Source organism: Triturus cristatus, chromosome 9 (genome assembly GCF_964204655.1).
Source record: "Triturus cristatus chromosome 9, aTriCri1.1, whole genome shotgun sequence".
Taxonomy (NCBI): Eukaryota; Metazoa; Chordata; class Amphibia; order Caudata; family Salamandridae; genus Triturus; species Triturus cristatus.
This window is the reverse complement of record NC_140592.1, coordinates 40,054,305-40,081,766: the sequence shown is the minus strand read 5'-3', so window position 1 is coordinate 40,081,766 and position 27,462 is coordinate 40,054,305. Positions and strand designations below refer to the sequence as shown.

At 50.3% G+C, this 27,462-nt stretch overlaps 1 protein-coding gene across 6 annotated transcripts in view; it reads right to left on the bottom strand.

Moving 5' to 3' along the window:
- The window catches only part of QRICH1 (glutamine rich 1), a 308,643-nt gene that overhangs the window by 192,094 nt on the left and 89,087 nt on the right, over positions 1–27,462 (bottom strand). For all 6 annotated transcript variants that reach the window (XM_085624337.1, XM_085624341.1, XM_085624340.1 and 3 more), the window contains exon 2: positions 16,002–16,337. In XM_085624337.1, the coding sequence (XP_085480463.1) occupies positions 16,002–16,316 (315 nt within the window). In that variant the 5' untranslated portion in view covers positions 16,317–16,337. The remainder of the gene's footprint in view (positions 1–16,001; positions 16,338–27,462) is intronic.

Genomic DNA, 27,462 nt, shown 5'->3' with positions numbered 1-27,462 from the left:
GAAGGCTAGCAGTTACGTTGCTGCTGGGAGCTCATTGTACATTAATATTTTCGAATGTGTGCACACAAGCAGTTCGGGTGGGCATCCAAATCTGCAGCAAATACATTCACCTTGCTGATAGATCAGCTACTCAGCAGAAAACGTCATTTTGGAAGAAACTAGCAGAAGATGAAAAGACGTTTGCCCTTCGAGACTCACATACTCTTTACTTTGTTCTTTTGTCAATCCTTTGGGCCCTTGTTCTGGCTAAACCACAGATAACACACTGAAGATCCTATGCTTTCTAATTAGTCGTTGGAGGTGGACGGGGGTAGTCATCGATCTTCTAAGTGGATGGGCACTGGGTTTGATTGTGGTCGCTTTCTTAGAAGATTGAACTCTTGTTATGATTTATTGGTTTTTGCTATTTTTTGACAATTTCTTTCCAGGCTTTTTTTCCATTGTATACAACTCGTAGCACTTGCTGTTAAGATATAATATTTGATCGTCTTTACCCATCAGTTTGAATCACTTCATCTTGCCGTATTTCTGCAGCATCTTGAACTCTCTTGTGTCCAGCTGCAGTTGATGTTAGCTTGTTTCGGATTATTTTGGCATTTGACACATTTTTCTTTGTTGAAGGAGTCCTCAGATTTTGTAGTTAGCAACACTGTCGCAAGGTAAAGAGGCTCTGCTACCACCTACTTCGCTTATGTTTACGAATTTGAACCAACAGAAAACCTGAAACAAAAACAATATTAAAATAAATTACCAATACGATGGCTAAAATACATTATAGAGCCCCTATTATTGAAAATGGTGGAAAGATTGCTCTGAGGAGTTATTTTCTGTCTCTAAGACTACTTGACCCCCAAAACCTATGTTTTGACACTAAAATGAAAAATATAGATCTCGTTACATCATCACAGCGACACATTCGCCATTTTTAAAAATGTCGCCCAGAGAAATTCGGCACAGATTAGAAATGTCTACCCAAGCAAATTGTCTTCACTAATTGTACAAAAGTACAAGTTACTTACCTTCGGTAACAATATAGCTGTAAGAAACATTAGTTAGTTCCTTACCTTCGAATATCCCCAGGCGTCAGGCTGATCCAGAAAGATTTTTCGTCAGCAGTCCCCTGCGCGTCGGTAGGCGTCGTCTGCGGCTCCGCGTCCGCAGCCGGATGACGGAGTACTTAGACGCCGCCCTCGCGCGCTGACGTCAGTTCTATATATAGCTTTCCACGCCAGGAACGCAGAGCCATCCAAGAAACCGACACTGGTGCCATGAAACTAGGGCCCTGAAAGGGATGACCTTAACCCTAGATATCGGTTCGCAGAACGGGGAGGATGGGTGGGGCAGTAAGGAATCTAACTAATGTTTCTTACAGATATATAGTTACTGAAGGTAAGTAACTTGTGCATCTGAAAGATTCCTTACCTTAGAATAGATACCTCAACAATACCAACCCCGATGGTGGGTCTGCGAACCAAGATCACACCAGGAAGTCCTGGAGAACGGAACGGCCAAAGAAGCCGTCTCTCCGGACTTGGCTGTCCAGGCAGTAATGCTTAGCAAACGTGTGACGCGAGGCCCACGTAGCTGCCTGACAAATGTCCTGCACAGGGACGCCCCGTCCCAAGGCAGTAGTAGCCGCTGAGGCCCGAGTGGAATGGGCCCTCAGCCCCGCAGGAGGATCCTTTTTAGCCAAGGAATAACAGACCTTAATGCACAAAACGACCCACGAGAGATGGTTCGCTTGTGCACCACCCGTACCTTTTTAGCGCCCACGTAGCCAACAAAGAGTTGGTCGTCCACCCGGAACTGTTTTGTGCGGTCCAGATAAAAGGAGAGCGCACGTTTTGGGTCCAGACGGTGGAGCCTCTCTTCCTCTTTCGAGGGATGCGGAGGCGGAATGAAGACGGGCAAGGTAATGGACTGCCAGATGTGAAAGGCAGTAACCACCTTAGGAAGAAAAGTAGGACGAGTCCTCAGAACAACCTCGTCCGAATGGACAGAAAGGAAAGGAGGTTTAGATAAAAGAGCCTGGAGCTCACTCACTCTTCTGGCAGAGGTGATGGCAACCAGGAAAGCGGTTTTAAAAGTCAGAAGACGGAGAGGGCAATTATAAAGTGGCTCAAAGGGAGCGCACATCAGGAAAGTAAGAACCAGATTCAAGTCCCACTGAGGCATCACAAAAGGAACTGGAGGAAACATGTGCATGATGCCTTTCAAGAATCTATTGACAACAGGGGACTTGAAAAGAGAAGCCTGATCAGGAAGCCTCAAGAACGCTGAAACAGCTGAAAGATATCCCTTGATGGTGCCCAGAGCAGAGCCCTGCTGAGCCAGGGAAAGGAGAAAGAGGAGAACCTCAGAAAGAGGGACGGAAAGGGGATCCACAGCCTTTGCTGTGCACCATGCCACAAATTTGTTCCACCTGCAGGCGTATACCGATTTAGTGGAGGGATGCCTGGCTGCCAGCCAGAATGACATCACAGACTTCAGGAGGCAAGTCAAATGGCATCAACTGCCGCCGCTCAATCTCCACGCATGGAGGTGGAGGCTGGACAGGTTCGGGTGGAGGACCGTCCCCTGCTGCTGCAACATAAGGTCCTCCTGAAGAGGCAGTGGAATCGGGGGATCGATTGACAGACTGAGTAGCTCGGGATACCAGTATCTTCGTGCCCAATCTGGAGCCACAAGGATGACTTGGGCCCGGTCGCGCCTGATCTTCTTCAGCACTCTGGGCGGTATAGGCGGAAAGGCGGATAACAGACCGCAACTCCACTCGCGACAAAAAGCGTCTCCGAGCGAGTGCCGCCATGGAAATTCCAACGCGCAGAACTGATGACATTGCGTGTGCTCTTCGGTGGCGAATGGATCTAACCAAGGCTCTCCCCACTGCCGAAAGAGACCTTGCGCCACGTCTGAGTTCAGATGCCACTCGTGATCCATCATGCACCAATGGCTGAGTTCGTCCGCCCTGGCGTTCAGAGAGTCCGCCCTGGCGTTCAGAGAGCCCGCCAGGATTTGAACCACCAAGGTGATGCCCTGATGTTCCAGCCATGTCCAGAGGCGCAGAGCCTCCTGACAAAGGGTCCACGACCCCACCCCACCCTGTTTGTTGCAATACCACATGGCGGTGGTGTTGTGCGTGAACACTTGCACTACACTTCCCTGGACAGAGGGAAGGAATGCCTTTAGTGCAAGCCGGATAGCCTGCAGCTCCAATAGGTTGATATGGAGCCGGGACTCCGCCGAAGACCAGAGGCCTCTGATCTCCGCCTCTCCCATGTGGCCCCCCCATCCCAAGAGGGATGCATCCGTCACCACTACGTGCTCCGGTTGGGGTAGGGAGAGGGATCTGCCACTGACCCAATCGCGGTCCGTGAGCACCACTGCAACTGTCTTGCAGTGCCCTCCGAGATCAGGACGTAGTCGGACAGGTTGCCCTGATGTTGAGCCCACTGGAACTTCAGGTCCCACTGCAGAGCCCGCATCCGCCACCTGGCGTGATGTACCAGCAGGATGCAGGAGGCCATCAGACCCAGCAGCCGTCAGGCCATCCTGACCGAAACTCGGGATAAAGGCTGAAAGATCGGAATCAGAGCCTGCGCCGAGTCCAGAACTGCTCCGATGGAGAGGAGTTGCTGAGAGGGACTCATATGTGACTTCAGTACATTGATGGAGAACCCCAGCGAATGCAGGAGGTCGGCCGTAGTCTGGAGGTAGGAGCAGAGTGTTCGGGACGAGCCCACCTTCAACAACCAGTCGTCGAGAAAGGGGAAGACTGGAACCCCTAATCTGCGCAGATGAGCTGCGACCACCGCAATCACTTTCGTGAACACCCGAGGGGCACTGGTGAGGCTGAAGGGGAGCATGGTAAACAAAGCGCTCGTCGCCTACCGTGAACCACAGGTAACGCTGGTGGGCCGGCAGGACGGGGATGTGGAAATAAGTGTCCTGCAAGTCCAACGCTACCATCCAGTCTCCAGGGTTTAGGGCAGCCAGAACCTGAGCTAATGTCAGCATCTTGAACTTCTCCTTCCGGAAGAAGGCGTTGACGCTCCTGAGGTCCAAGATAGGGCGTAGGCCCCCTTTGCCCTTTTTGGGAACCAGAAAGCAGTGGGAGTAACAACCCCGTCCTACTTCTGGGCCAGGAACGCACTCGATGGCCCCCTTGGCCAAGAGGGCCGTAACTTCCTCCTGCAGAAGTTGCAAGTGATCCCCCGACATGCAGTGGTACTGCAGTGGCATGGCTGGAAGGGTTGCCTCGAAGGGGAGAGATTAGCCCCTCTGGACGATTTGCAGCACCCACCTGTCCGAAGTGATGGTACGCCAGTGGAGCAGGTGATGGCGAACTCTGCCTCCCACTGGCGTGGAATGGGCCTGAAAGCTCGGACTAGGAAGGCTTTGAGGCAGATGCTGCGGGAGCGGATGTGGACTGACCGGCTCTCTGTTCACCTGCTCCGCCACGGCGGAATCCACGTCCGCAACCGCGTTGAGGCTGGTTCTCTGGCCTGTGGCTGGACGAACGTGCAGGGGTGCCCCTTCCTTGGCCACGAAAGGGGCGAAAAGCAGAAGTTTTCTGGCGCTGGGCCGACAGACCCAAAGGACTTGGCCGTAGCCCTGGAGTCCTTAAAGCGCTCCAGCGCGCTATCTGCTTTGTCGCCAAAAAGGCAACGGCCATCAAAGGGCATGTCCATGGGAGTGCTCTGGACATCCCCTGAAAAGTTTGTGGACCTCAGCCAGGCGTGTCGACGAATTGCCACCGTCGTTGCAATCGCTCTGCCCAGCGAGTCCGTGGTGTCAAGTCCACATCTAATGGAATACCGTACTGCATCACGCCCCTCAGCAAGAGCCTGGGCGAGCCGTGTCCTGGTCTCATCTGGACACTGGGGCAGCACTTCCGCCAGCGTATCCCACAGTGAGTGGGTGTAACGGTCCAAAAGGCATGCAGTATTAATGGACCGCAACCCAAGACTGAGTGAGGAAAACAGTTTCTTGCCAAACTGTTCCATCCTTTTGGATTCCCGGTCCCGAGGTGCGGACGGGAAGGCGGTTTGGGACGTGGAGGCCTGGATAACCAGACTCTCAGGGGTTGGGTGTACGGACAGAAAGCAGGGGTCGCCCGGAGCTGGGCGGTGGCGCCGGGCCACTTTCCGATCCACAGGAGAGACTGTGGAGGGCTTGGACCAAGTGCCCATCAGAATGATGGTGAGGGCCTCATTAAACTGCAGAAGAGGCTCCGAAGAGCTCACTGGCGGTTGAAGCACCTCAGTGAGGAGGTTAGTCCTCACAGCCGCTGCAGGCAGCTCCAGGCGCAAGGCCTTAGCCTACTTGCGCAGCACCACAGCATAAGTAGCACCCTCCTCCGTAGCCATGGAAGGAGGAGAGAAGAAACCAGTGTCAGGTGAAATGTCTAGACCACTGGCCTCCCCCAGCTCATCTGCCCAGTCCTGACTTAACTGGCACTGCTGTGCCAGAGGGTCCTCAGACCTCTCCCAGTCCTCCCCTTCATCGGTGTCCTGATAAACAGGCAGAAATGACGGAGCCGGGTCATAGGTGAATTCCCCACCCATCGACGCCGGACCCAGACTGAAACCAGGGACGGCGTCGTCCGAGGACAGCGCTGGGAGCGACACCATGGGGGTCGGCGTCAGCAGAGGAGTCGTGAGGTCAACTGGCGTCGACCGAGATCCAGGCATGGATCCCACGGGGGCCTGCGGCGTCGGGACAGAAGTAGACGACGGCGCCACAGCCGAAGCCGCCGGCTCGCTAGGACCTCCAGTCGGACCTGCGGGGCTCGGAGGCGCACCAGCAGGCCTCGAAAGCGGGAAGAGAGTCCTCATGGCCACGTGGAAGTCTCGAATATCGCCCGGAGTTACATGAAGCCCAGGGACCGGAGGCTGTGAGGCCGGATGAGACTCCTGCGACTCCGGTGGAGCCGGGCGGGTGGTGCCACCCGAACCCTCGGCAGAGTCGTGCGACCAGCGATGGGCGTCAGAAGAGCGCTGTCGTCTCTTCGATTTCTTTTTGCCATGCCTCGACTTACCTGAGTGCGAGGACTTGGATCCCGACGAGCGGTAATGACTGCCGGATCTCGAGGAGCTTGCGGGACCGCTCCTGCCTAGCTTTCGATGTCAAGGCCCGGCAGTCGGGGCACAACTTTTCATCGTGTTCGGCCCCAAGACAGTAGAGACACCGATGGGGGAGAGGGGGGGTGTTGGTAACCGACATCAGTCGTTGACAAGAGGTCACACAGCTTGAACCCGGGCATCCCTACCGGCACCAGGAGTCTAAGTCGACTCGAAAAAGTTAGTCAAAATGTCGAAAAAGTTAGTCAAAACATGACTACGGGTACGCTCTTCCCAGATCTGTGCTTGCTGGTGCGAAAAAAAGAAGAACTGACGTCAGCGTGCGAGGGCGGCGTCAGTACTCCAACGATCACGACGCCGACGACGGACGCGGAGCCGCAGACGACGCGCAGGGGTACTGCCGACGAAAAATCGTTCCAGAAGGAGAAAGCATTAAAAAGAGGCATAAGCAGGAAAAGAACTCAGAAAAACAGGGAGAAAGAAAGGAGAAAGCAGTAAAAAAAATTAGACAAAAGCATGCAGAAAAACAGAAAGCAGTAAAAAATTAGGCAAAAGTAGGAAAAGCACTCAGAACAATGGGGGGGGGGGGGGGGGGGGGGGGAAGAAATAAAAAAACGAGCCAAAAGCAGGAGAAAGCACTTAGAAAAACAGGGAGGAAGCATGTGATGAAACCATTCTTGGTGGTGGAGGTAGATTAAGAGGCCAGCAAAGGCTCTGCAGTGGGTCCTCTGCAAAGAGCAATAAAGCAAGGTAGACTCAAATGTTGCTGAAGCAGAAGGTGACAGTTGTAGGAAACTGGGTTTTTGTTGCAGTAGTCCCCCCACTTTTTGCTTGGTATTTGATGCAGCTTTAGCTGGATTGCACTGGGTTCCAGCTAACCAGGTCCCCAGTGCCAGTGTTCTTCTCCCAAAACAAGATAACTGGTCATGATCCCCAACTGAGCAGGCCTTTAGCACCTCCAAGTCCCTTGTCAATGGTGCCCCTGGAACCTACAGCATAGGTTTAGAAGAGGGTACCTAAGAGCTGTAGCATATCTTGTGCCACTCCAAGGAACCCAGCACTAAACTCAGGCAGGCTTATGCAGTCTGCAGTGGCAATGTGTTCTAAAAAGTGAAAACATGACATGGCACACACCCTGTGTGCCATGTCCCCAACACTACATGTAATATTTGTAAGGCACCCCTACAGAAGGGCTCCCAGCCCTAAGGCAGCATGCATTATATTACATGTGAGCAAATATGCCCCTGTGCTGGCCAGTTCCATTATTGAGAGTAAAAGTGAACAGGGAAACCTCTTAAGGTATGTACTGGGGCACTGGTCAAAACAAGTTACCTAGGTCCATAATGGCTTCTCTGAAACCTATCAAACACCTCGCATTGATAAACTCACACTGGCTAGTACCGGACACTCCCTGTAACACCCCTAAATGCAGTATTTAGGTGGCACTCCTGATGCCAGGACCTCAGATTCGACAGACACAAAGGAGGAGTGGAAAGACTGCTGACATGAGAACAGAGAAGCATTGACTGACATGGCACCAACCCTGCAAGCCTGCCTGCTGCACCCGACCCTCCTGGAGAAACAGACTTGTCCTGCTGCTGTGAAGACTACAAGAAACCAAAAGGGCTGCCAGTGCTTGTCGCCAGAGAACTCCTTTGGAGCAGCGACTGCAGGCAGCGAAGAAGTATGGTTCGGTTCACGGTCCTGCGCTTATCGGGACTACCAACGCAGCAGCCGCCCAGGAAGAGGTCGCCGTGCTGTCACAGGTTAGATCCATCCTCCCTCCAAGTGTGGGGATGCCAGGACCGACCAGAGGCATATAAAACCAATACCTGGGGTACAGGACCCCATTGCAACAACCAATGCTTTTTGTGTCCAGAACAGACACCAACACCAAGAAAGAGCAACCTGTACGTCGAGGGACTTCAGGGATAGTGAGACCCACCTGTCAGGTTTGCCCCTTTTTCAGCAGAACCAAGACAAAGAGTGAGCCTCCGACCGACCCCAACCAAAACCTCAAAGCAACTCTGCACCCTCGGCCCACAGCCCAAATCAGAGGGAGGAGAATGTGCTAACGGGGTTCTAAGACCGAGTCACCTCATGCAGCCTCTTTGTGCATGCCGCCTCAACTAAAAGTGTCTCCTGCAGCATGAATCCGATGCCTAAAGACACCAATGCACCCGAGCTATACTGCCCGAGGAGAAGTGGACTGAAGGTGTCCCTACGTGCCCGAGCATCTCAAGGACTGAGCCCCTCCCCCCTCCTGTGGGTTCATCCGGACTAGCCCCCTATCCAAGCTCGAAGCCTCTTTTTGACCAGACCGTTCCCCATGGAAGTAAAATGGGCACCCAACACTGAAATACACCTCTGCACCAAGCCACCCCAGTGCCGCAAGAGGTGACCTGCTAGTGTTTCCTTGGACCTTCACCTACTGCTTTTGTGTGTACAATAAATGCTTAGCACTACCCTCTGATAAGCCTGACTGCTAGCCCACATTACCACAAAAGAGAGTATTTGGGTTATCATTTGTGTAAACCAGTTGGTGTTTGCCTGGCCACTTTACATGGTGTACCCCATTTTGGTCCACTATATAGAGAGCCAGCTTCCTGCAACAGTCACACTCTTTTCTTAAGGTTATGAAGATCAGGACAGATAGATATTAAAAATCTTGATGTCTATCTGGGCAACATCACAAGGTGGAGTGACAGTGGTAACTTAGTTGAGGAATTTGTGGAGACATTAAATGGATGGATAGGATTGACAGTAAAGGGGAGGCAGTCATGCATATAGAATGTTTCGATGGTAAAGCAGTTATGTGCTTCAAAATCGAAGATATTTTCTGGAGGGGATTAGATTGTAATGCTTCACCAATTAATCAGTTCTCAATGGTGATCATGTGTGAGACAGTGGGATTCAATGGTCACGGGGCATGCAGCTGATGTTGCCTTTTTGTATTCCACCCATTTCTGACTTTTTTGCACCGATTCCTCTTTGTGGGGGTCCTTTGCTGTTGTAGGCAACATCCCAGTGGAAACGCAACAATCCCTGAAGGGTTTCTCCTTCCTCTTAAATCCTCCAGTAGCTTATTCCTTCTTTATTCTTAAGGCACTCTTCACCATTTTTTGGTGTGTGTGTGTGTGTTCAAGTCACAATCCTTTATGGAATAAAAGGAAGATGGACTATAAACATTCTGCGTGAGTCTAGAGCAGCTTTCTTTCTAACACAGGAAAGTGAAATAAAAATAGAAAAGGCATTCTGATGGGAAGATGAAATGCTCTGCTCCGCTTGTCAGATAAAAAACATGTCACGTGAAAGCCAAAAAGAGAGAATTCTGAGATTAGGCGTGAAAATATCCATTGATGCAGTTAACAGTGCAAGGCATTATTGGTAGCAAATGCCTATGGAGTCTTATAGGGAAAATTTATTTTAATTTAAAACTTACAATGCAAGTCTCACAGACTGCACATTTCCTCACTACCTAGACCTGTTGGTAGCAGTTAATGCTATGATAGTTTTGAGAAAAGGTTTCTGGCACAATGGGCAGTCTAAATTTGAAAAAAATCGCTCCTGCTATAGGCTTTTGTAGGGTGCCATGCACATGTTGGACTTTTGTTTCTTCTTTGTGAATAAATGGACATTTATATAGCTATTGATATTTGTGTGTTAAGAGTTCCAACACAAAGTGTTGAACTCTAAAATCGTAGGACTTCAAGGAAGATGCTAAAATGCAGAACAATGAACTGGTTTATGTTCTCAACCACTGCAGGATCAGGGGTAGTCAGTCTGAAGAAGAAAATGCAAAAACATTCTCTGTAACAGCTCATCATCCTGGACAACCTTCTCGGGCAGTCCGTTGCTGGCCTGGATAAGAACCTATGGAATACTGGAATGTTTTTTATATCAAATATACTTTTAGAAGGTCATCTCATTAATTGTTGGTGGCATGGCCACAAGAGATCTCAGGATGGCACTTGTGTTCAAATCAAATTGATTCTTGAGGCCAGAAAATAATAGACGCAACAACACTTTTTTTGTACATGCAATTATCATTTGATGTTACCATGAACAATATTTGTATGAACTAATTGATTTCAATATATGGCTGATTTTATATGGCTCATATGTTTGTATAAATGTGTCACATACTACTGTATATTTGATTCAGAATGAAACAGTAGTTTTTCTGGTTGCTTTTCATGATTCGATATATGGATCAATACTCAATACTCTATTGAAAGTATTGAATATATTAATACATTAAATGATTCATTCTGTTTAAAAAAATAATCTGTGTTTTTACGCAATTTGTTTGAGTTCTGTGAAATTATATTCACTTTGGTGACTATTTAAATAAGAAATATAAGGTAAATGAACCCTCAAGGTTTATCTGTGTTTTGTGACAGAAAATAATAGAAGCAGCAAAGAACTTTGAAAGCAAGCTAATCAAAGGGCATCAGAATCTATCATCTAAATCATACCGCCCAAGGAGTCAGCTGTCAGGGTAGATGGATAGGAGGCTGATGAACCCTTCGTTTTCTCTAAAGGAATACAGCAGGAGGGGGCTTGGCTAAGCATCTCACAAAGGTGGATGTGACCAATGAGACTCCAGTGTGAGGGGCCCGAAACTCCAGTGACATCAAAGAGCTTTGTACTGCCTGGGACCAGGGATCATGGAAAGGTGCACTCCGGGACTATGGGCACACCTGGGCTGAGCCACACCCAGGAGGTTCACAGTGCTGTGGGGCTGGGGCCTGAAGGTGAGCAGTGTGAGTTGCGTCTGGCACCATGAGCAATATCATTCTGAATCACCCACCCCCGGTGGTGAGTGGCGCGGGTGGAGGGGCAGCTAGGGACTCCAGTCGGCAGCAGTGGCTGGGGAAGACCGGCCCAGTAGGATGCACCTTGCTCCTCTTCGGGGGAGCCCGTTTTTAGAGTGATCGGGGGGAGGCCCCGCTCTCCCTGCAGCAGTAGTTGTGACTTTGGAAGGACCAGGGGAGCCCTAAACATCTGTGGAGCTGCTTACCTTTAAGGACAGGGGCACAGTGCTGCTAGCCGCTAGGTGCCTGGAAATTGTCACCTTCAAAAATGCTAACATCCTGTTGTTCCCGGACTTTACTCTCATGGTTCAGTGCAAGAGGGCAACCTTCCTTAAAGTAAAGCTTAGGTTGAGAGAGGCTGCTCTCAAGTACTCACTCATGTTTCCAACAAAAGTAAAAGTACTAGCCAATGGATAATCCTACTTCATTACAGAGCCGAGTGATGCATGGGACTCGGTAGAGCAACTGCGACCTCGTCGGAGGATAACAATGCCACCCTGCGGAGATCCTCCCCGGGCCAACAACTTCCGAGACACTTGTGGCACCAGGGAAAGCTGCCCCGGTGCGATGCCAGTCTCTCCAGGGCTCCCACACAAGCAGAGATCGATGCTTACGGCAACGGCTCTCTTCTGGGATCCTCATTGAGGTCCAGTAAGTGATCACTCAGCACAGCGCATCTTCCAATTTGCTCCCTGCGGTCACAACCCTAAATAACTGATATCCTCTAGCTGCAACCACTGTGACTTGTGAAATGGTGCAGTCCCACGTACTGATGACTCCAGCACACAGTTGACTACACAAGGGTGCACGCCCCCTTTCTTTTCCTTCATTGTGCTGTTTTTTTTTTGAGTGGGGGAGCAAAGGGGTGGTTGTATGGACAAGAGGTACTGCCAGATAGTGTATATGTGCCTAATATGGCCCAGTCACAGTTTGAGGCATAACGAAAGTTCCCACCTGCAATGGGCCATTGGGGTGACTAACTGCATAATGGACCCAGATCTTAATTGGTCCCACCACACGCCACCCCACTTCCTTCAGAGCCTACGCAGCAACACTTCGCACGATGGCTTGCGCATTGGTCACCGTAAGATTCTGGAGTGGAAACTGCCTTTACAATGTGGCCCTAAGCAAGCATGCCGTTTCCCGACAAGCTGAACGCTTACCTTAACCACACATATGCGTGATTAAGGCAGTCGGCATTCTAGCTGTCTGAGTAGATGGGCGTGGAGAGGAACTGGAAAGCATGCGTCAGGAAGGACTGGGACGTGACTTGGTAAGTTGGGCTGGGGCTAGGGGTAGGTTTTAGGTGTGAGGGCTGGTTTTTGCACTCTGGCGGGGGGTCTGGGTAGTTTTTAGGGCGGGATGAGTTTTAGGGCTAGGGGAGGGGCAGTTTTCAGGGCAGGTGGCCAAGATTTATGGCTAAGGGAGGGGGATCAGATTTCAGGGCTGCAGAGCCGGTTTTAGTGGCTCACGGCTGGAGTGCTGGTGCCGGGTAGTTTTTTTCTTGAGGCAGGGTGTTGGGTTTTAGGTCTCAGGGTTGGGTGGGAGGGGTCGGAGTAGTTAATGGGGCTGGGACGAGTAGTTGAAAACGCAGGATGGCCGAATTTTAGGGCAGCGAGTCTGAGGTGGGATCTTTACCCCACATATACAATTACCAATCATGCCTTTACAACGAAATTCGTTGTGAAGGCATGTATGGTAAAGACATGCGTGGCAAAGACGCAGTCATTGTAAAGACCGTGTGGTTAAGGCATGCATGGTTTAGACATGTGTGGTTGTGTCATACAACCATACTGGAGGGCCCTGAACCCAGTCACTAGAGATTATAAATTTCATTCCCCATCCCATGACCTGCATCCATTTTCACCCTATCCTACAGCTTAAGGTAAAAGGGGCGGAATACCTAGGTAAGACCCCGTCGGATCACAACCCGCTATTACTTCACACTGCAGGGGAGGACCCTGCCCCGCCGGAGCCTACCTGGCGTTTTCAGACCACTGAGCTGGAGGATCCTCTATTCTGTGAAATGATCCACGAGATACTGGCTAATATCACAGAAAATAGTACTACAGCCACTATGCGCCTGGTGGAGTAGGAGACACAAAAATTAGTGATCCGCGGTCATTGAATTCATGCAGTCATTGGGGCGCGGGGCAACCTCAGTCAGGAAGTCATAGAGGGAGACGATTCAGTGGGGCCTTGAGAGGGCAATGCTATCGGACGAGGATGTGCTGTCGGAAGCACAGGACCACAATGCACAGCTGTTCGAGTCGCTCCAGTACCTAGTCTAGAAGGGGTACTAAATTAAAATGCATGCAGAGGGAAATAAGCCAGGCTGGCTGTTGGTGAGGCTGTTAAGCTGTGCATCTGACAGCGACCCTATCACTTGTATCCGTCTCTCCCCCGCTTCTGTTGCCACCATGTAGGAGACAATCCATGGTGCTTTCTTCAGGCACTACGGGAACCTCTACGGCTTGCACCTGACAAGTGAGGGCCTGCAATTATGGTATTTCTGTCAAGAGGACACCTGCAGAAGAGCAGTAGGCCCTACATCACTCAATAACAGAGCAGGAGATATGGGGTGCCGTACGTGCTTCACCTACCTGGAAAACCTTGGGCCTTGATGGTCTACCTATCGAATTCTATAAAACCTATGAGATCCTCCGTGTCCCCAAGTTGTCGGAGCTTTATTTGACTGCCCTGGCAGAAAGGCATCTGCCCCCATTTATGAGGAAAGTGTTTCTGGTGTCGCTTCTGTAGCCTGAGCACAAACCGCTGGAGGGCACCTGAAACAGACCACTGTCCATGAAGGGCAGGGATTATAAAATCCTTAGCAAGGTGCTGGCAGAGCGACTGCTGGAGCACATGCCCACACTGATACACCAAGACCAGAATGGTTTCATACCAGGCAGGTCTACAACACTTAATATCCAGAGATTGCAGACTCTTGCAGGAGGCCCTGTTGCGCTGGCCCCACTTGGTGTGTCTGGCCCTGGATGTTGAAAAGGCGTTCTGACATCCTGGTCTGGCACTACCTGTTTGAGGTGCTGCGGGTGATGGGTATTCGAGGTCGGTTACTACGTTTGATTGAACTCTTTTACGCGGAGCAGACGGAAAGTCCAGATAGGTTGACAGATCTCTCAGCCATTCCTGATAGGCAGGTCACTTGTCCGGGCTGCCCTCTTTAGTCTTTGCTCTTCGCACTGGCAGTGGAGCCACAGGTGCAGAGGATACGAAATTCTGGACAGGTCTGGGGCATACAGGTTGGTACCCAGCGTCATGCTGCTTCCCTAAATGCAGACTAAATCCTTGTGTACATAAGGGACGTGTGTGCCGGTATTGCCGATGTAATACACATCTTAGACAACTTGAAAGCAGCCTATGGACTGGGCATCAACTGGGCTAAGACCTGCTTATTTCCTTTGCACCAGACTGTCCTGAGCAGGTCGTTTGAGGTTGGGACTCATGTTCTTCGATGGGAGCCACAGTCTTTCAGGTATCTGGGCATCAATTTGTTTTATTCGACCTGATAGGATGGAAACCTCACAAAAGCAATATCCTCCCTGCTGCCTCAGATTGCTTTTTGGTGCTCCCTTCCCCTTACAGTACAGGAACAGGTGGCGCTCGCGAAAAAGGGGATGTTGCCCAGGCTCCTTTCCTGTGCCACCTTTTGTGTCTTGAACACAATGCTGGGTGGATGGATCTGGAACAAGGGGCGACACAGCTGTCGCCTGAATGCAGTGGATTGGGGACCCTGGTGTTTGAGCACTATTATTTAGCAGCCCAGCTCCAGTGGCCATCCCAGTAGGTCCCAAGGCACAACCTAGTGGACCTTTGTGCGGAGATGTAGGCGCAAACTCAGATTCTGGATCTACTCCTTTCTAGCACGGCGCTGGCAGTGTCCTCAAATGACTTCCTTCAGGGGTGCATGGGAATCACTGTAGAGCACAGTGAAAATCACCCAGGACTTCCGGGTACGCCCTGGAGATACCATCTGACTCTATGAGCGTCTTTCGAGCAGCAGTAAGCAGAGTGGGAGCGGAACTTTGGGAGCCTGTGGGGGTGGGCACCCTAGGTGTGTGTTTCAAGGCAGGCGATTATCCAGTTTGATCTTCTGACAGATCAAACTGATCTCCCAGCAAGTCCGTTTTTAGTGCAAAGATGCCCATTGGTGGAGCTAGAATGCTTGTGGGGAATTGCAGACAGAACCAGTCCCGCACCCCCGATGCAGACCATGTAGATGGTGGGAAATGGGCACCCTCTGATTTCCTGGCTCACAAAGACCATTTCCTATAAGGTACATGACCCAGTGGCTATGCTGCAACACACCTGGGAACAGGATATTGATTGTGCGCGGTCTGAGAAGGAGTGGGACAGAGCCCTGGGTTATCCACACAAGGTCTTGCAACACCTGGTTCCAGTATATTTAACATAACATCATGCACAAAGTCTATTTAACACCAGCCACATTACAGAAAATATACCCTGCTGTGTCGTACTGCCAGCACGGTCGTGTTCCTGTGGAGGATATGCTATAGGTCTTGGAGCGGTCAGAGCGCCCGTAATTGGACAGCGGAGATCTGTGAGGCCCTTGCCCGTGTCACAATCCATTTTGACCGAGACACTGCAGCCAGCTTTTCCCTTACAAGCATAAAAAAGAAGGCGGTGCTACAAACAGTTTCCTAGATCTAGCTCTGATGCTCGCCAGGAGGATGACTGCAATGCACTAGAAGGCCCCTGTGCTCCCAAGCATGGCAAAGGAGCTGGGGTTGGTGATCTGGTGGGGTGGAAGTGGCTGCGCTTCGCCGGGAGGAGGTGCAGGGATTGAGGAAGCACCCCACTGCAGCAGCATGCGATGAGTTTGTCACAGAGCTGCAGGAGAGCACTGGCAGTTCTGCATTAAGGGTGTGGTCCCCAACTCATGGAACAATCATTGGAAAAGCACATTGCAACCATTCCGGTAAAAGGGTGCCCAAAGTATGAAACGTTATGCCAGCATTAGCAGCACAACTTTTTAGTGGCCGCATTGTGAACGCTGCTGCTCTCCAACGGAAGAAAGACCAATCACTACTTGATAATATGTAAGTCAGCACCATTTTACCTGGACCTGCTGCTGAACCTGCATCTGCTGTTCCTGCTGAACTTGCTGATGGACTTGCTGCTGGACACTTGAGGTGACAGGACAAGCGAGCTCAAGCAATGACCCAGCCACTTCAGTGCTGTCCGTGTAGATGCAGTTACCACTCTGTTCATACACCATAGTAGTAGTGGCTGTCTGTTGGAACTCCTGAAGGGCCTCCGAACCTTTGGTGGCCAACGAGTCAAGAAATTCCTTCATCCTGTGCTGTGGAATGGTCCGTGCTTTCATACGAACATATTCTTCGAAGGAAACTGTGTTCTCCAGAGAGTTATTCATCTCGCCAGGTCTTTAAAAGTCCTAAAGAGACAAGAATTGACAAAGTTACAAAACACAATCCCTTGCAGAGCTTTCCAAAGCAGCATCTTGACCCATAGGAAGGAATGCAGGTGCCAAAATGGATTTACAAAGCACTTTCAAGAGAAAAGAGTATTTAGCAAACCAATCCAGTGTCTTGAATAACAGATCTAGTTTGTTCTACTAATCTTTAAATTGTCTACTAAATGTTTCTCTGGATAGGTCATAACCTTATTGATGGCAAGCAGTGGCCCACAAATTGGGTGTGTATTGCGCCCGGACAATCCTAAGGCAGGGTGCTGAACATTACATGACAGCATACTTGGATGAGTAGATATGCACCTGTGCTAGTCAGTCCCATTTCTGCTAGTACAAGTGACCAGGGAAGCAGTTTTAAAGAACGAGTTACTTACCTTCGGTAACGATATATCTGTAAGAGACATAGGTTAGTTATAGAATCCTTACCTTATAATTACCCCCCAGGCGTCAGACTGGATCCGGAAAGTTTTTCGTGAGCAGTACCCTTGTGCATCGGAAAGTGGCATCGGTCGACTCCGCGTCCGTCGTTGGCGTCGTGGCCGCCGAGATGACGTTGCGGAAACTTCATAGATGCCGCCCTCGCCCACTGACGTCAGTTCTGTACACTACTTTCCACGCCAGAAGCGCAGAGCCAAACAAGACACTGGCCACTGGTGCACAAAACTAAGGCCCTGAAAGGATGTCTTTAACCCTAGAAGTCAGTTCGCAGAACGGGGAGGACGGGTGGGGCAGTAAGGAATCTATAACTAACCTATGTTTCTTACAGATATATCGTTACCGAAGGGAAGTAACTCGTTCATCTGAAAGAAACAGTTCTAGATTCCTTACCTTAGAATAGAAACCCCAGCAATACCAACCCCGGAGGTGGGTCTGCGAACCAAGTCCAGAAAGCCCTGGAGAACAGAACGACCAAAGAAGCCGTCTTTCTGGACTTGGCTGTCCAGGCAGTAGTGTCTCGTAAACGCGTGCAGCAATGCCCTCGTAGCTGCCTGACAGAAGTCATTTAGGGGGACTCCTCGTCCCAAAGCAGTAGTAGCTGCCGTCGCCCTGGAGGAATGGGCACGCAGCCCCACTTGAGGCTCCTTAGCCAAAGAATAGCAGGCTTTGATGCACAGAACGATCCACCTGGAGATGGCCCATTTGTGCACGGCCCGACCTTTCTTAGCACCCATGTAACCAACAAAGAGCTGTTCGTCCACCTGAAATTGTTTGGTGCGATCCAAGTAGAAGGTAAGTGCATGTTTTGGATCCAGACGGTGGAGCCTCTCTTCCTCTTTTGAAGGATGCGGAAAGAAGGGGGCAAAGTGATAGTTTGGCCAATGTGGAAAGAAGTAACCACCTTGGGAAGAAAGGAAGGTCTAGTTCGAAGGACGACCTTGACCGGATGGGCAGCAAGAAAGGGAGGCTTGGAAAACAGAGCTTGTAGCTCACTCACCCTGCGCGCAGAGGTGATGGCCACCAGAAAAGTAGTTTTCAAAGTGAGGAGTCTGAGAGGACAGTTATGCAGTGGCTCAAAGGGAGCGCACATAAGTTATGTCAGAACCAAGTTCAAATCCCACTGGGGCATTACGAAAAGAGAAGGCTGATCAGAGCGCCTTAGGAAGGCTGAAATGGGCGAGAGGTAGCCCATTAGAGTGCCCAGAACAGAGCCCTGCTGGGCCAAAGATAGTGAGGAACAAGAGAACCTCAGAAAAAGGGACAGAAAGGGGATCCACAGCCTTTGCTGTGCACCATGCCACAAATGTATTCCATCTGCAGACGTATACCATCTTAGTGGAGGGACGCCTGGCTGCCAAGATTACATCACAGACTTCAGGAGGCAGGTCAAACTACGTCAACTGCTGCCGCTCAATCTCCACGCAAGGAGGTGGAGGACGGTCCCCTGCTGCTACGACAGAAAATCCTACCGAAGAGGCAGTCAGATTGGAGGATCGAAGGCCATGTTGAACAGCTCAGGATACCAGACTCTTCGTGCCCAATCCGGAGCCACAAGAATGACTTGGTCCCGGTCGCGCTTGATCTTCAGCACTCTGGGCAGAAGTAGTATAGGCAGAAAGGCGTACAGAAGATTACAACTCCACTTGTGACGAAAAGCGCCGCCTAGGAAATTCCAACACACAGAATTGCTGACACTGCGTGTTCACTTCGGTGGCGAATGGATCTAACCAAGGCTCTCCTCACTGTTGAAAGACCTTACACCAGCTACGATTGAAGACGCCATTCGTGATCCATCATGCACCTGCGGCTGAGTTTGTCCGCACTGGCATTCAGTGAACTTGCCAGGTGTTGAACCACCAGGGATATGCCCTGATGTTCCAGCCATGTCCAGAGGCAGAGGGCCTCTTGACATAGGGTCCACGACCCCACCCCGCCCTGTTTGTTGCAGTACCACATGGCGGTGGTATGGTCCGTGAACACCTGCACTACTCTTCCCCGGACAGAGGGAAGGAATGCTTTGAGTGCAAGACGAATCCCCGGAAGCTCCACAAGGCTGATGTGGAGCCAGAACTCCGCTGGAGACCAGAGGTCTCGGATCTCCACCTCTTCCATGTGGCCGCCCCATCCCAGAAGGGATGTGTCTGTCACCACTTTGTGTTCCGGCTGGGGAAGTGAGAGGGATCTGCCGTTGACCCAATCCTGGTTCGTTAGCCACCACTGCAATTATCGTGCAGTGCCCTCCGAGATCTGGACACAATCGGACAGATTCCGCTAATGCTGCGCCCACTGGAACTTCAGGTCCCACTGCAGAGCCCGGATATGCCACCTGGCATTAACAATCAGCAGGATGCAGGAGGCCATGAGGTCCAGCAGGCTCAGGGTAATCCTGACCGAAACCCGGATAGAGGCTGAAAGATCTGAATCATAGCCCGAATATCCCGGACTCGCTGTTTGGGCGGATAAATCCGAAACTGTGTCGTGTCCAGAACCGCTCTGATGAAGAGGAGCTTCGTGAACACCGAGGGGCGCTGGTAAGGCCAAAGGCGAGCACGGCAAATTGAAAGTGCTTGTGGCCTACAGTGACCCACAGGTAACACCGGTGGGCCGGCAGGACGGGGATGTGAAAGTAAGCATCCTGCAAGTCCAACGCTACCATCCAGTCTCCAGGGTCGAGGGCAGACAAGACCTGAGCAAGCGTCAACATCTTGAACTTCTTCCGGAGAAAGCGGTTGATGTTCCCGAGATCCAAGATAGGACGCAGGCCTTTGCCCTTCTTGGGCACCAGAAAGTAGTGGGAATAGCAACCACAACCTACTTTTGGGAAAGGAACGTACTCAATGGCATCCTTGGCCAGGAAAGACAAAACTTCCTGTTGGAGAAGGGCCAGGTGATCCTCCGACATGCAATGGTACTAAGGCGGTATGGAGGAAGGGGTCGTCTCTACGGGAAGGGAGTAACCCCTTCGAACTATCTGCAAATCCCACCTGTCCGATGTGATATTGCACCAGTGGGGGAGGTGATGGCGGATCCTGCTGCCCACTGGCGTTTGGTGGCCCTGGAAGGTCGGACTAGGAGGGGATGTGGTGGACTGGCCCACCTGCTGGGCCCCAGAACCACGCCGGTGAGCCCAAGCCGCGCTGGGGCTGAAAAGCCTTCACCGGCCTGTGGCTCTGGGCAGGATGTAGTGGGGCACCCCTTCCGTAACCACGAAAGGGGCAAAAGGCAGACTGCACAGGGCGAATGCAACCAGGCGTAGCCTCAAAGGGGTACCGACGGGGAAATTGTCCTGCCAGGTGCGTCTGCAGTATCCAGCCCACAGCGGATGTAAGCTTCACTACGTCTCTCCCCTTGGCAACTGCACGGGAGAGTACAGCCCGGGCCTCCTCCGGGCACTGAGGCAGCACCTGCACCAACATATCCCCACAGAGTGGGAATAACGGCCCAACAGACATGCGGTGTTTACCGGCTGCAGTCCCAAGCTGGAGGAAGAAAACATCTACTTCCCAAGTTGGTCCAGCTTTTTGGATTCCCTATCAGGTGGCGCAGTAGGGAATTCCCCTATGGACGTGGAGGCTTGGACCACCAAGCTCTCAGGGGTGGGGTGTTGGGAGAGGAAAGTGGGGTCGCCCGGGGCCGGGCGGTGGCGCCTGGCAATCATCCTGTCCACAGGAGCCCCTGATGTGGTGCTGGTGGAATCGGCACCGGTGGAGGTGTAACTAGGTCGACCGGCGCCGATCGAGATCCAGGCCTGAATCCAAGGAGGCCCTGCGTTGCCGAGACAGAAGTCGCCGGTGTCGAAGGCCTAAGGCACGCTGGCTGAGTTGGGCTGCCCAAAGATGGTGTGCATCGCTTCGTAAAATTGACGAAGCCGGGCAGCGGTCGCTCCCAGTCAGGCCGGAGTCGACCCTAAAGGCTCTGCACGCGGAGCCGTAGAAGTGGCACCACCCGCACCCTTCGTCGCGTCGGCTGACGGATGAGGGGAAGTCACAGAGCTACAATGCTTCTTCGACGACTTCTTGTGTTTCGACTTACCTGACCCAGATTGTGAAAACTTAGAAGAGAAATGGTGATGACTTTGCAATCGGCCCCTCAACCTCACACGTGACTGGGACCTTGAGCAACACGGAGCCGAGTGCCGGGCCTCGACGAGCTTTCAGGACCGCTCCCGCGAAGACTTCAACGCCATTGTTCAGCAGCCGGAGCACGACTTGGGGTTTTGGTCGCGATCCAGGCAGTAGAGGCACACGCGGTGCAGCTCCATCACTGACATCAGTCGGGTACAGGAACCGCATGCCTTGAAGCCAGGAATCCTTCATGCACCAGGTTGAGACTCAAAAACAAAGTAGTCAAAAGTCGCAAAAACGTCAGTCAAAAAGTGACTGAAGGTACCGCTCTCTTCGGATCTGTGCTTGCTGGCGCGTAAAAAAGAAAACTGACGTCAGCGCACGAGGGCGGCTTCCATGTAGCTTCCGGACGCCGAGTCGACTGGCGCCACCTTCTGACACGCAGGGGTACTGCTGACGAAAAAAGTTCTGGATCCAGTCGGACCCCTGGGGGTAATTCTAAGGTAAGGAATCTATAACTAATTGTTTCCTTCAGATACATGTGATTGACACTGGTGAAAATGTGATCCCCAGCTAAATGATGGCTTCACTGAAGCTAGGGATATTTGGTTTCAAACATCTCGTATTGATAAACCCACACTGATTCCAGAGTTGGATACACCAATACATGCAGCTACAGGGCACCTTAAAGGTGCTCCCTGACTTGTTTCTGCCAGCATGCCACCCGAGACACTGTTCTGACCTCCCGGGTGAGAGCCCCCTGCTCTCAGGAGACCCAAACAAAAGCCTGTCTGGGAAGGGGGTGTCACACCCCCTTCCACAGTATGACCTGCTGATTAGCCTTCATAGGCTGTAAGCTTCAAGAGCTGCAGTCTTTGAAATGGAAATCTGGCTCCCCGCACAGGAGAGGAAGCAGATCGCCTTGTCCAGAGGCCCTTTGGCAACTGGACTGGTCGGAAGATTAGCTAGTCAGCCCAGGTTAGTACCACCCATAAGGTGGGCTAAACTTAGGTGGATACGACTTTTCAGAAGTAGCCATCTATGTGATGGCATACTTAGGAATTCTGGGACAGCTTTATTCCGACTTCAAACAGGAAGTGGGCATATAGGGGGCAAAGTGACCCCAAGTGTCAGAAGCTAGTTGGCTACTACATTTCACTCCTCTAGTGCCCCTAAATTCAGTATTTAGGGGAGTTCCTGGCACCAGAGAAGCAGATCCTGATGAACTACAAAGAAGGTAAATGAAGAGCCGCAAAAACAGAAGACTGAAGAGAACTGACTTTGCCTCAGCCCTGTCAGCCTGTCTGATGTATCCCATTGAAACTGCGCCAAAGTCGTCTCATCCTAGAGCTGTTGTGCCTCCAAACCCCGGGAGGACTGCCTGCATTCAATAAAGAACCAAGACCTCCAGAGGAACAATGGAACTGTTATCTGCATCTGCAGAATCTCCAAAGAAAGGACTCTGAAGACTCGGGAACCACCAAAACTAGACGCCTGAAGCCACCACTGAACCAGTCTCTCCAAGCCTGAGTTGAAGTGGGCCAACAGTGCCATGGAGGTCCCCAAGCCCTCCAGAGCCAGAGTCCATCATGGTTTCACCCCTCGTGGACCTTTGGACGTCGCCGGAAGAGTCTGCGCGCAGGGCCCCCTCTACCGCAACAGCTCTAGGTAAGAAAACCCGACACTTAAAGACATCTCTGCACCCGTCAACCTCTGGCCCGTGGAGAAGAGGACAAAAGATATTCCTCCATCCAGAGCATCGTGAGGCCTGCCTGAACCACCCTGTTGGGTCAGCCCAAATGGTCAGCCTATCAAAGCCTGAAGCTTCTTTTTACCACAATCGTTCCCCGTAGAGTAACACAGGGAACCCGATGCTCTTTGGCACCCCAGCACCCAGCCGCCCTAGTGCTGCTGGTGTTCTGCTGATGCTGCCTTGGACCTTGCCCACCACTCACCCTAACTCCTGGAGAAGAGTCCCGTAAGTATTTGTACTATACCTGAATGCCGCACTGACTTTTCCTCCCATAGGATAACACTGCAGCCCCCAGAATTTGCATTGTGGACATTTGAAACTGAAAATAATTTATATTTAAAAATGTGCCTACCTGAAAAAGTTATTTTGATGCCTAAACATATATAAAGATCCTTGCTATTTTTATAATTTGGTGTGGATATCTTTCTTGAGTTGTGGGTCTCATTTATTGACCTTTGAGTGTATTTTCAGATGTCTTGCACTCTTCTGTGATGAGCCTAATGCTGCTCGACCACACTAACCCTTAGAAGGGCACCTGTCCACTCATAACAGAAATCCTGGACTATTTACAAAACATCTCATTTTGATATATCATATAATAAAGAGCCACTTTCCTACATTGATGGTGCAGGGGTCTGTCATAAACGAAAAATATTTTTGGGCAATCAAGTTTTTCTAGATGGTTTTAAACTAGCTGTTAGTGCCTTGTGTTAAAAAAGTGTTAAAGTCAGTAAGGTCTTTAGAAAGTACTTAGCATTTTTTTTAAGTTCTTAAAAAGTTCTCAACTACTTTAAAAACGATGTCTGAAGATGGGCATTCCCAGCAGCTCAACCTAGCAGCCTATCAGAGTCTTATGTTACCCCCAACTTAAGGAGCTCTGCAAAGCATGGAAACTTGCATAGGGCCTAGACCTACTAATGCCCATCTGTAGCACTTGCTGGTAGAAAATGACAGGACTCTGGCAAGTAAAGGATCCCGCACTGGGAAAGATGATGAGAACCCAGAGGTGAATGAAGTGGACACCAACTCCACCACTGCCCCCTTTAGAAAGCAACTCCACTGGGAAAACTCTTCCCAGTGCCATAGAAGAGGTAGATACTGAAGATGCAGATCTTCAGAAAATAGCCTAGAAGATCAGCTTAGCGGCTAATAAAAAAGGAAAGAATCGAGATGGGCCTATGACCCTTCTCTGGTGGTTGCACAATCATGAATAGGTAGAAGGATGAAGCTTTCAACACAAAAAGCTCCAAATGGATTGTCACTAAATATTCAGAGGGCGAGGATCGCACCAAATGGTTAACAGCCTTTGAAAGAGTCTGTAAAATGAGACAGCTCAACAAAAAGTATTGGGGCTCACTTCTTTGGGAGCTCTTCTGAGGAGAGTGTAGGGATAGGCTCCTGGCATTGACTGGGGCAGCTGCTGAGACTTTTGACCTCATGAAGGACACCCCGATTGAGGGCTTCAAACTCACCACTGAAGAATACAGGATCAGGAAGACTCAAAACCCTCAGACCTGGGTAGATTTTTCAGTGAAGACATTAGGTGGCTGGTTGAAAGGTAGCCATCTGCATGCTTATGATGGGCTCTAAAATGTAATCATGAAAGAGCATCTGTTAAGTAATTGTGTTCCTGAGAACTTACATCAGTACTTGGTAGACCTAGGTCCACGTTCTCCTCAAGAGTTGGGGAAGAAACCAGGCCACTGGGTCAAAACAAAGGTGGCCAAAACTGCCAATTGTGGGGGTGACCAAAAGAAAGGGGTTGCTAAGGCCCCAAGGGAAAGATGGTAATCAAGCAAAAGACAAACTTCTAAAGGTTCCCAAAAACCCTGTTCAGTAGGGTGAGCCCCGAAACAATACACATTGTAAAGGTGGGTACCAGGGTAAGAACTGGGATCCTTACAATTCTTAGTGCTTTGATTGTAAGAGCAATGGGCACCAAACTGTAGACGCTAGCTGTCCCAAAAAAAAAATGCCTCTAGTGCACCTGCAGTAAATGCAGTGGTAAGTCTCCCGATGGGATCACAGGTAAGTCCTGATCATGTCAGAGAGCTCACTGAGGCAACTTTAGTTTCAGAGGATAGGGTGGATGTAGCTGTCCTGGCTGACTGGCCCAGGAATCTGGAGAAGTACCGACAACAGCCACATATTAATGGGATCAAAGCTGAAGCACTGAGGGATACAGGTGCAAGTATCACTATGGTGACTGAGAAACTAATATCACCAAACAATACCAGACTGGTGAGACATGTACAATCCTTAATGCTGATAATCAGGCTAAGGTACATCCCATGGCAATGGTATTCTTGTAATGGCCAAATGAAGGTGGTGGAATCCTCTGCAATACCTATAACTATCTGCTAGGCAATGATCTGGAGTCCTCAGCATTGGCTGAGGTTAAAAGACCCATGCACCTATGCTGGGTATACCTGAATGGGTGTGTGTAAAAACAAGAGCACCATGCAAAGCCCAGGGTGGAAAAGAAGAGTTGGATCTTGAAATGATGCCCCAACCTTCAAAGTGAAAAAGAAAGAAGACTAGAAAAAGAGGTTCTGAACAGACACCAGCTAAGGTCCCCTCTCCTCAAAACACCTATCAGCCTCAGAGGGAACTGAGCCCTAGGTGCTTTAGCGTTATATGGCAGAGCTCTTGGGCCCAGGGGGGTCCATCTAGGGATGATCTGCACCAGGGACAGGGAACCTGTCCCACTCCTGAAAGCCTGAGACAGCAAGCTCCTGATCAGGAAAAGCGAGATGTAATGGCTCCCACAAAACCTATTGGGAAGAGCGACTCCTTTACACTGAGGCCAGAGACCGCAAACCTGGTGCAACAAGGAGAGTGGTAGTGCCTCAGCAGTATAGAGAGTATCCCTTCACATTGGCTGACATCCCCCCAGCTGGGAATCTTGGCCAGGCCTAAACTAGAGTAGGTTAGTCACCCACTTGTACTGGGCAGGTATGCCCCAGAAGGTGAAGCATTGTTTGTAACTCCGATGCTACCTGTCAAGCCACCCAAAGACCCCCTTAATTCCACTTTCAGTGGTTTGGGTTCCCTTTGAAAGGTTAGGGATTGATATGGTCTGTCGCTTGACCCTCAAACTGCCATCAGGAACCAGATTTATACTGGCAGTTGTGGATCAGGCTACCAGGTATTCTGAAGTAAATACTCTACGTACTACAAGCTCCTGCAGTGGCTAGGGCCCTCATAGGTATCTTTACCACAGTGGGTTTTCCAAAGGAGGTGTGTGAGAAAGTGGCTCTGTATATACTGTTCCCAAATAGGTACAGTGTGTGCAGAGTCCACAGTCCCAGAGGTTTGGCAGAGGCTAAAGTTAGATATAACCTTACTCTCTAAAGTGGTAGCTTGGTCGAGCAGTAAGGACGTATCAGAGGATAGTGTAAAGCATTTGTTGTACACACTCAGTCAGCAAATGGTCTCACACACTCAATAACAGAACTCTAGGCCAATGGTTTATATAAAAAATATAGGTCTGTTTTATTTTAGAACCAACAATAGGTATTAAAATATACTTTCTCAGAATGAGATGCTTTAGTTAAATACTTTTGCAATATGCAATTGACTTTTGTAGCTAGTAGTCACAGGTTGTTGCCATAGGCAACACAATTTCAAACACAATAGTACATTGAGCTCAATGGAAGGTTTAAGTTGTTACAGTAGATCACTTTCAGAATTACTTTTCTAACTCCAAGACTGGATCCTAGATTCAGTCCTGGGACAGTTCTTGGAAACAAGTGAGTAAAGTCGACTTAGTTACTGTTGTGATTTTTAGGCAATAGTTTGCCATTTTAAAAGTTGACACTTAGAAGAAATTTCATAGAAAAGCAGTCAATGATTCCCTATGGGAGAAAATTCAAGTTACAGGTATGGTATGTTCTCGTTACTTTTGTAATCCAGTACTAGGCTCAGTACTGGGACCTCAATCTAAAACAGGTAAGCAATTAAGTTTTCAGAGTTGGTACGATTTTTAAAGAAAATTTGTAGTTTGCAAAAATCGACACTTAGAAGAAATTTCACAGAAAAACAGTCAATTATTTCCGATGGAAGAAAATTGGGTTAATGGCAAGTAAGGTTGTGAATTTTTTTCAGGGTCAGTGCTGGGCACCAAGATCCAGCACTGGGATCTCTCCTAATGGCAGGTGAGTATTTTCGTTTTCGTTATTCGGTTGATTTTAGGTGAATATTTTAAAGTTTAGAAACTCCACACTTAGAATAAATTTCTGAAGAAGCCAGTCAATGTTACCCTATGGAAGAAAAGTGAGTTATCGGCTTTTGGGTAAGTACTCGACTGGCAGAGTTAAGGTTCTGGGCACAGACTCAGGGGTCTCCAGGGTCAGGTAAGCACAGTTCCACCCTCAGCGGCACAGGGGCAGCCGGGTGCAGAGTGAGTTAGGCCCAATGTTATCCTATGGGAGGCAGGGGGGCCTTGGTTGGTGGCTGCTGGCTAGCAGGCCACGCGGCTGTGGGAGCTGGGCTCCTGGTCACTTGCTGAGGGCAAATGGGGAAGTAGATAGGAGTAGAGGTTACACTGCCAGGGCCACTCGGGCGGCTGGGTGCAGGGTGCTTTTGAGCCTTCGGGCGCTCAATGGATTTCAATGAGAAAGCTCCTTGATGAACAAAGGCTGCAAGCTCGGGGACGAAGATTCTTCAGGTGCCACCACCACTTCGAGAGGTAAGTTGGGTAGTTGGAGGATAGGTAGGTACCCAGGAGTTGGGCACAGGGGCCGCAGGGCGCTGGGTGCAGGGGTGCCTTTTGGTGTAGGGAAATCTTACCCTCTGTTGATCGCGGTTGGGGGGGGGGGGACCTGGTTCTGAG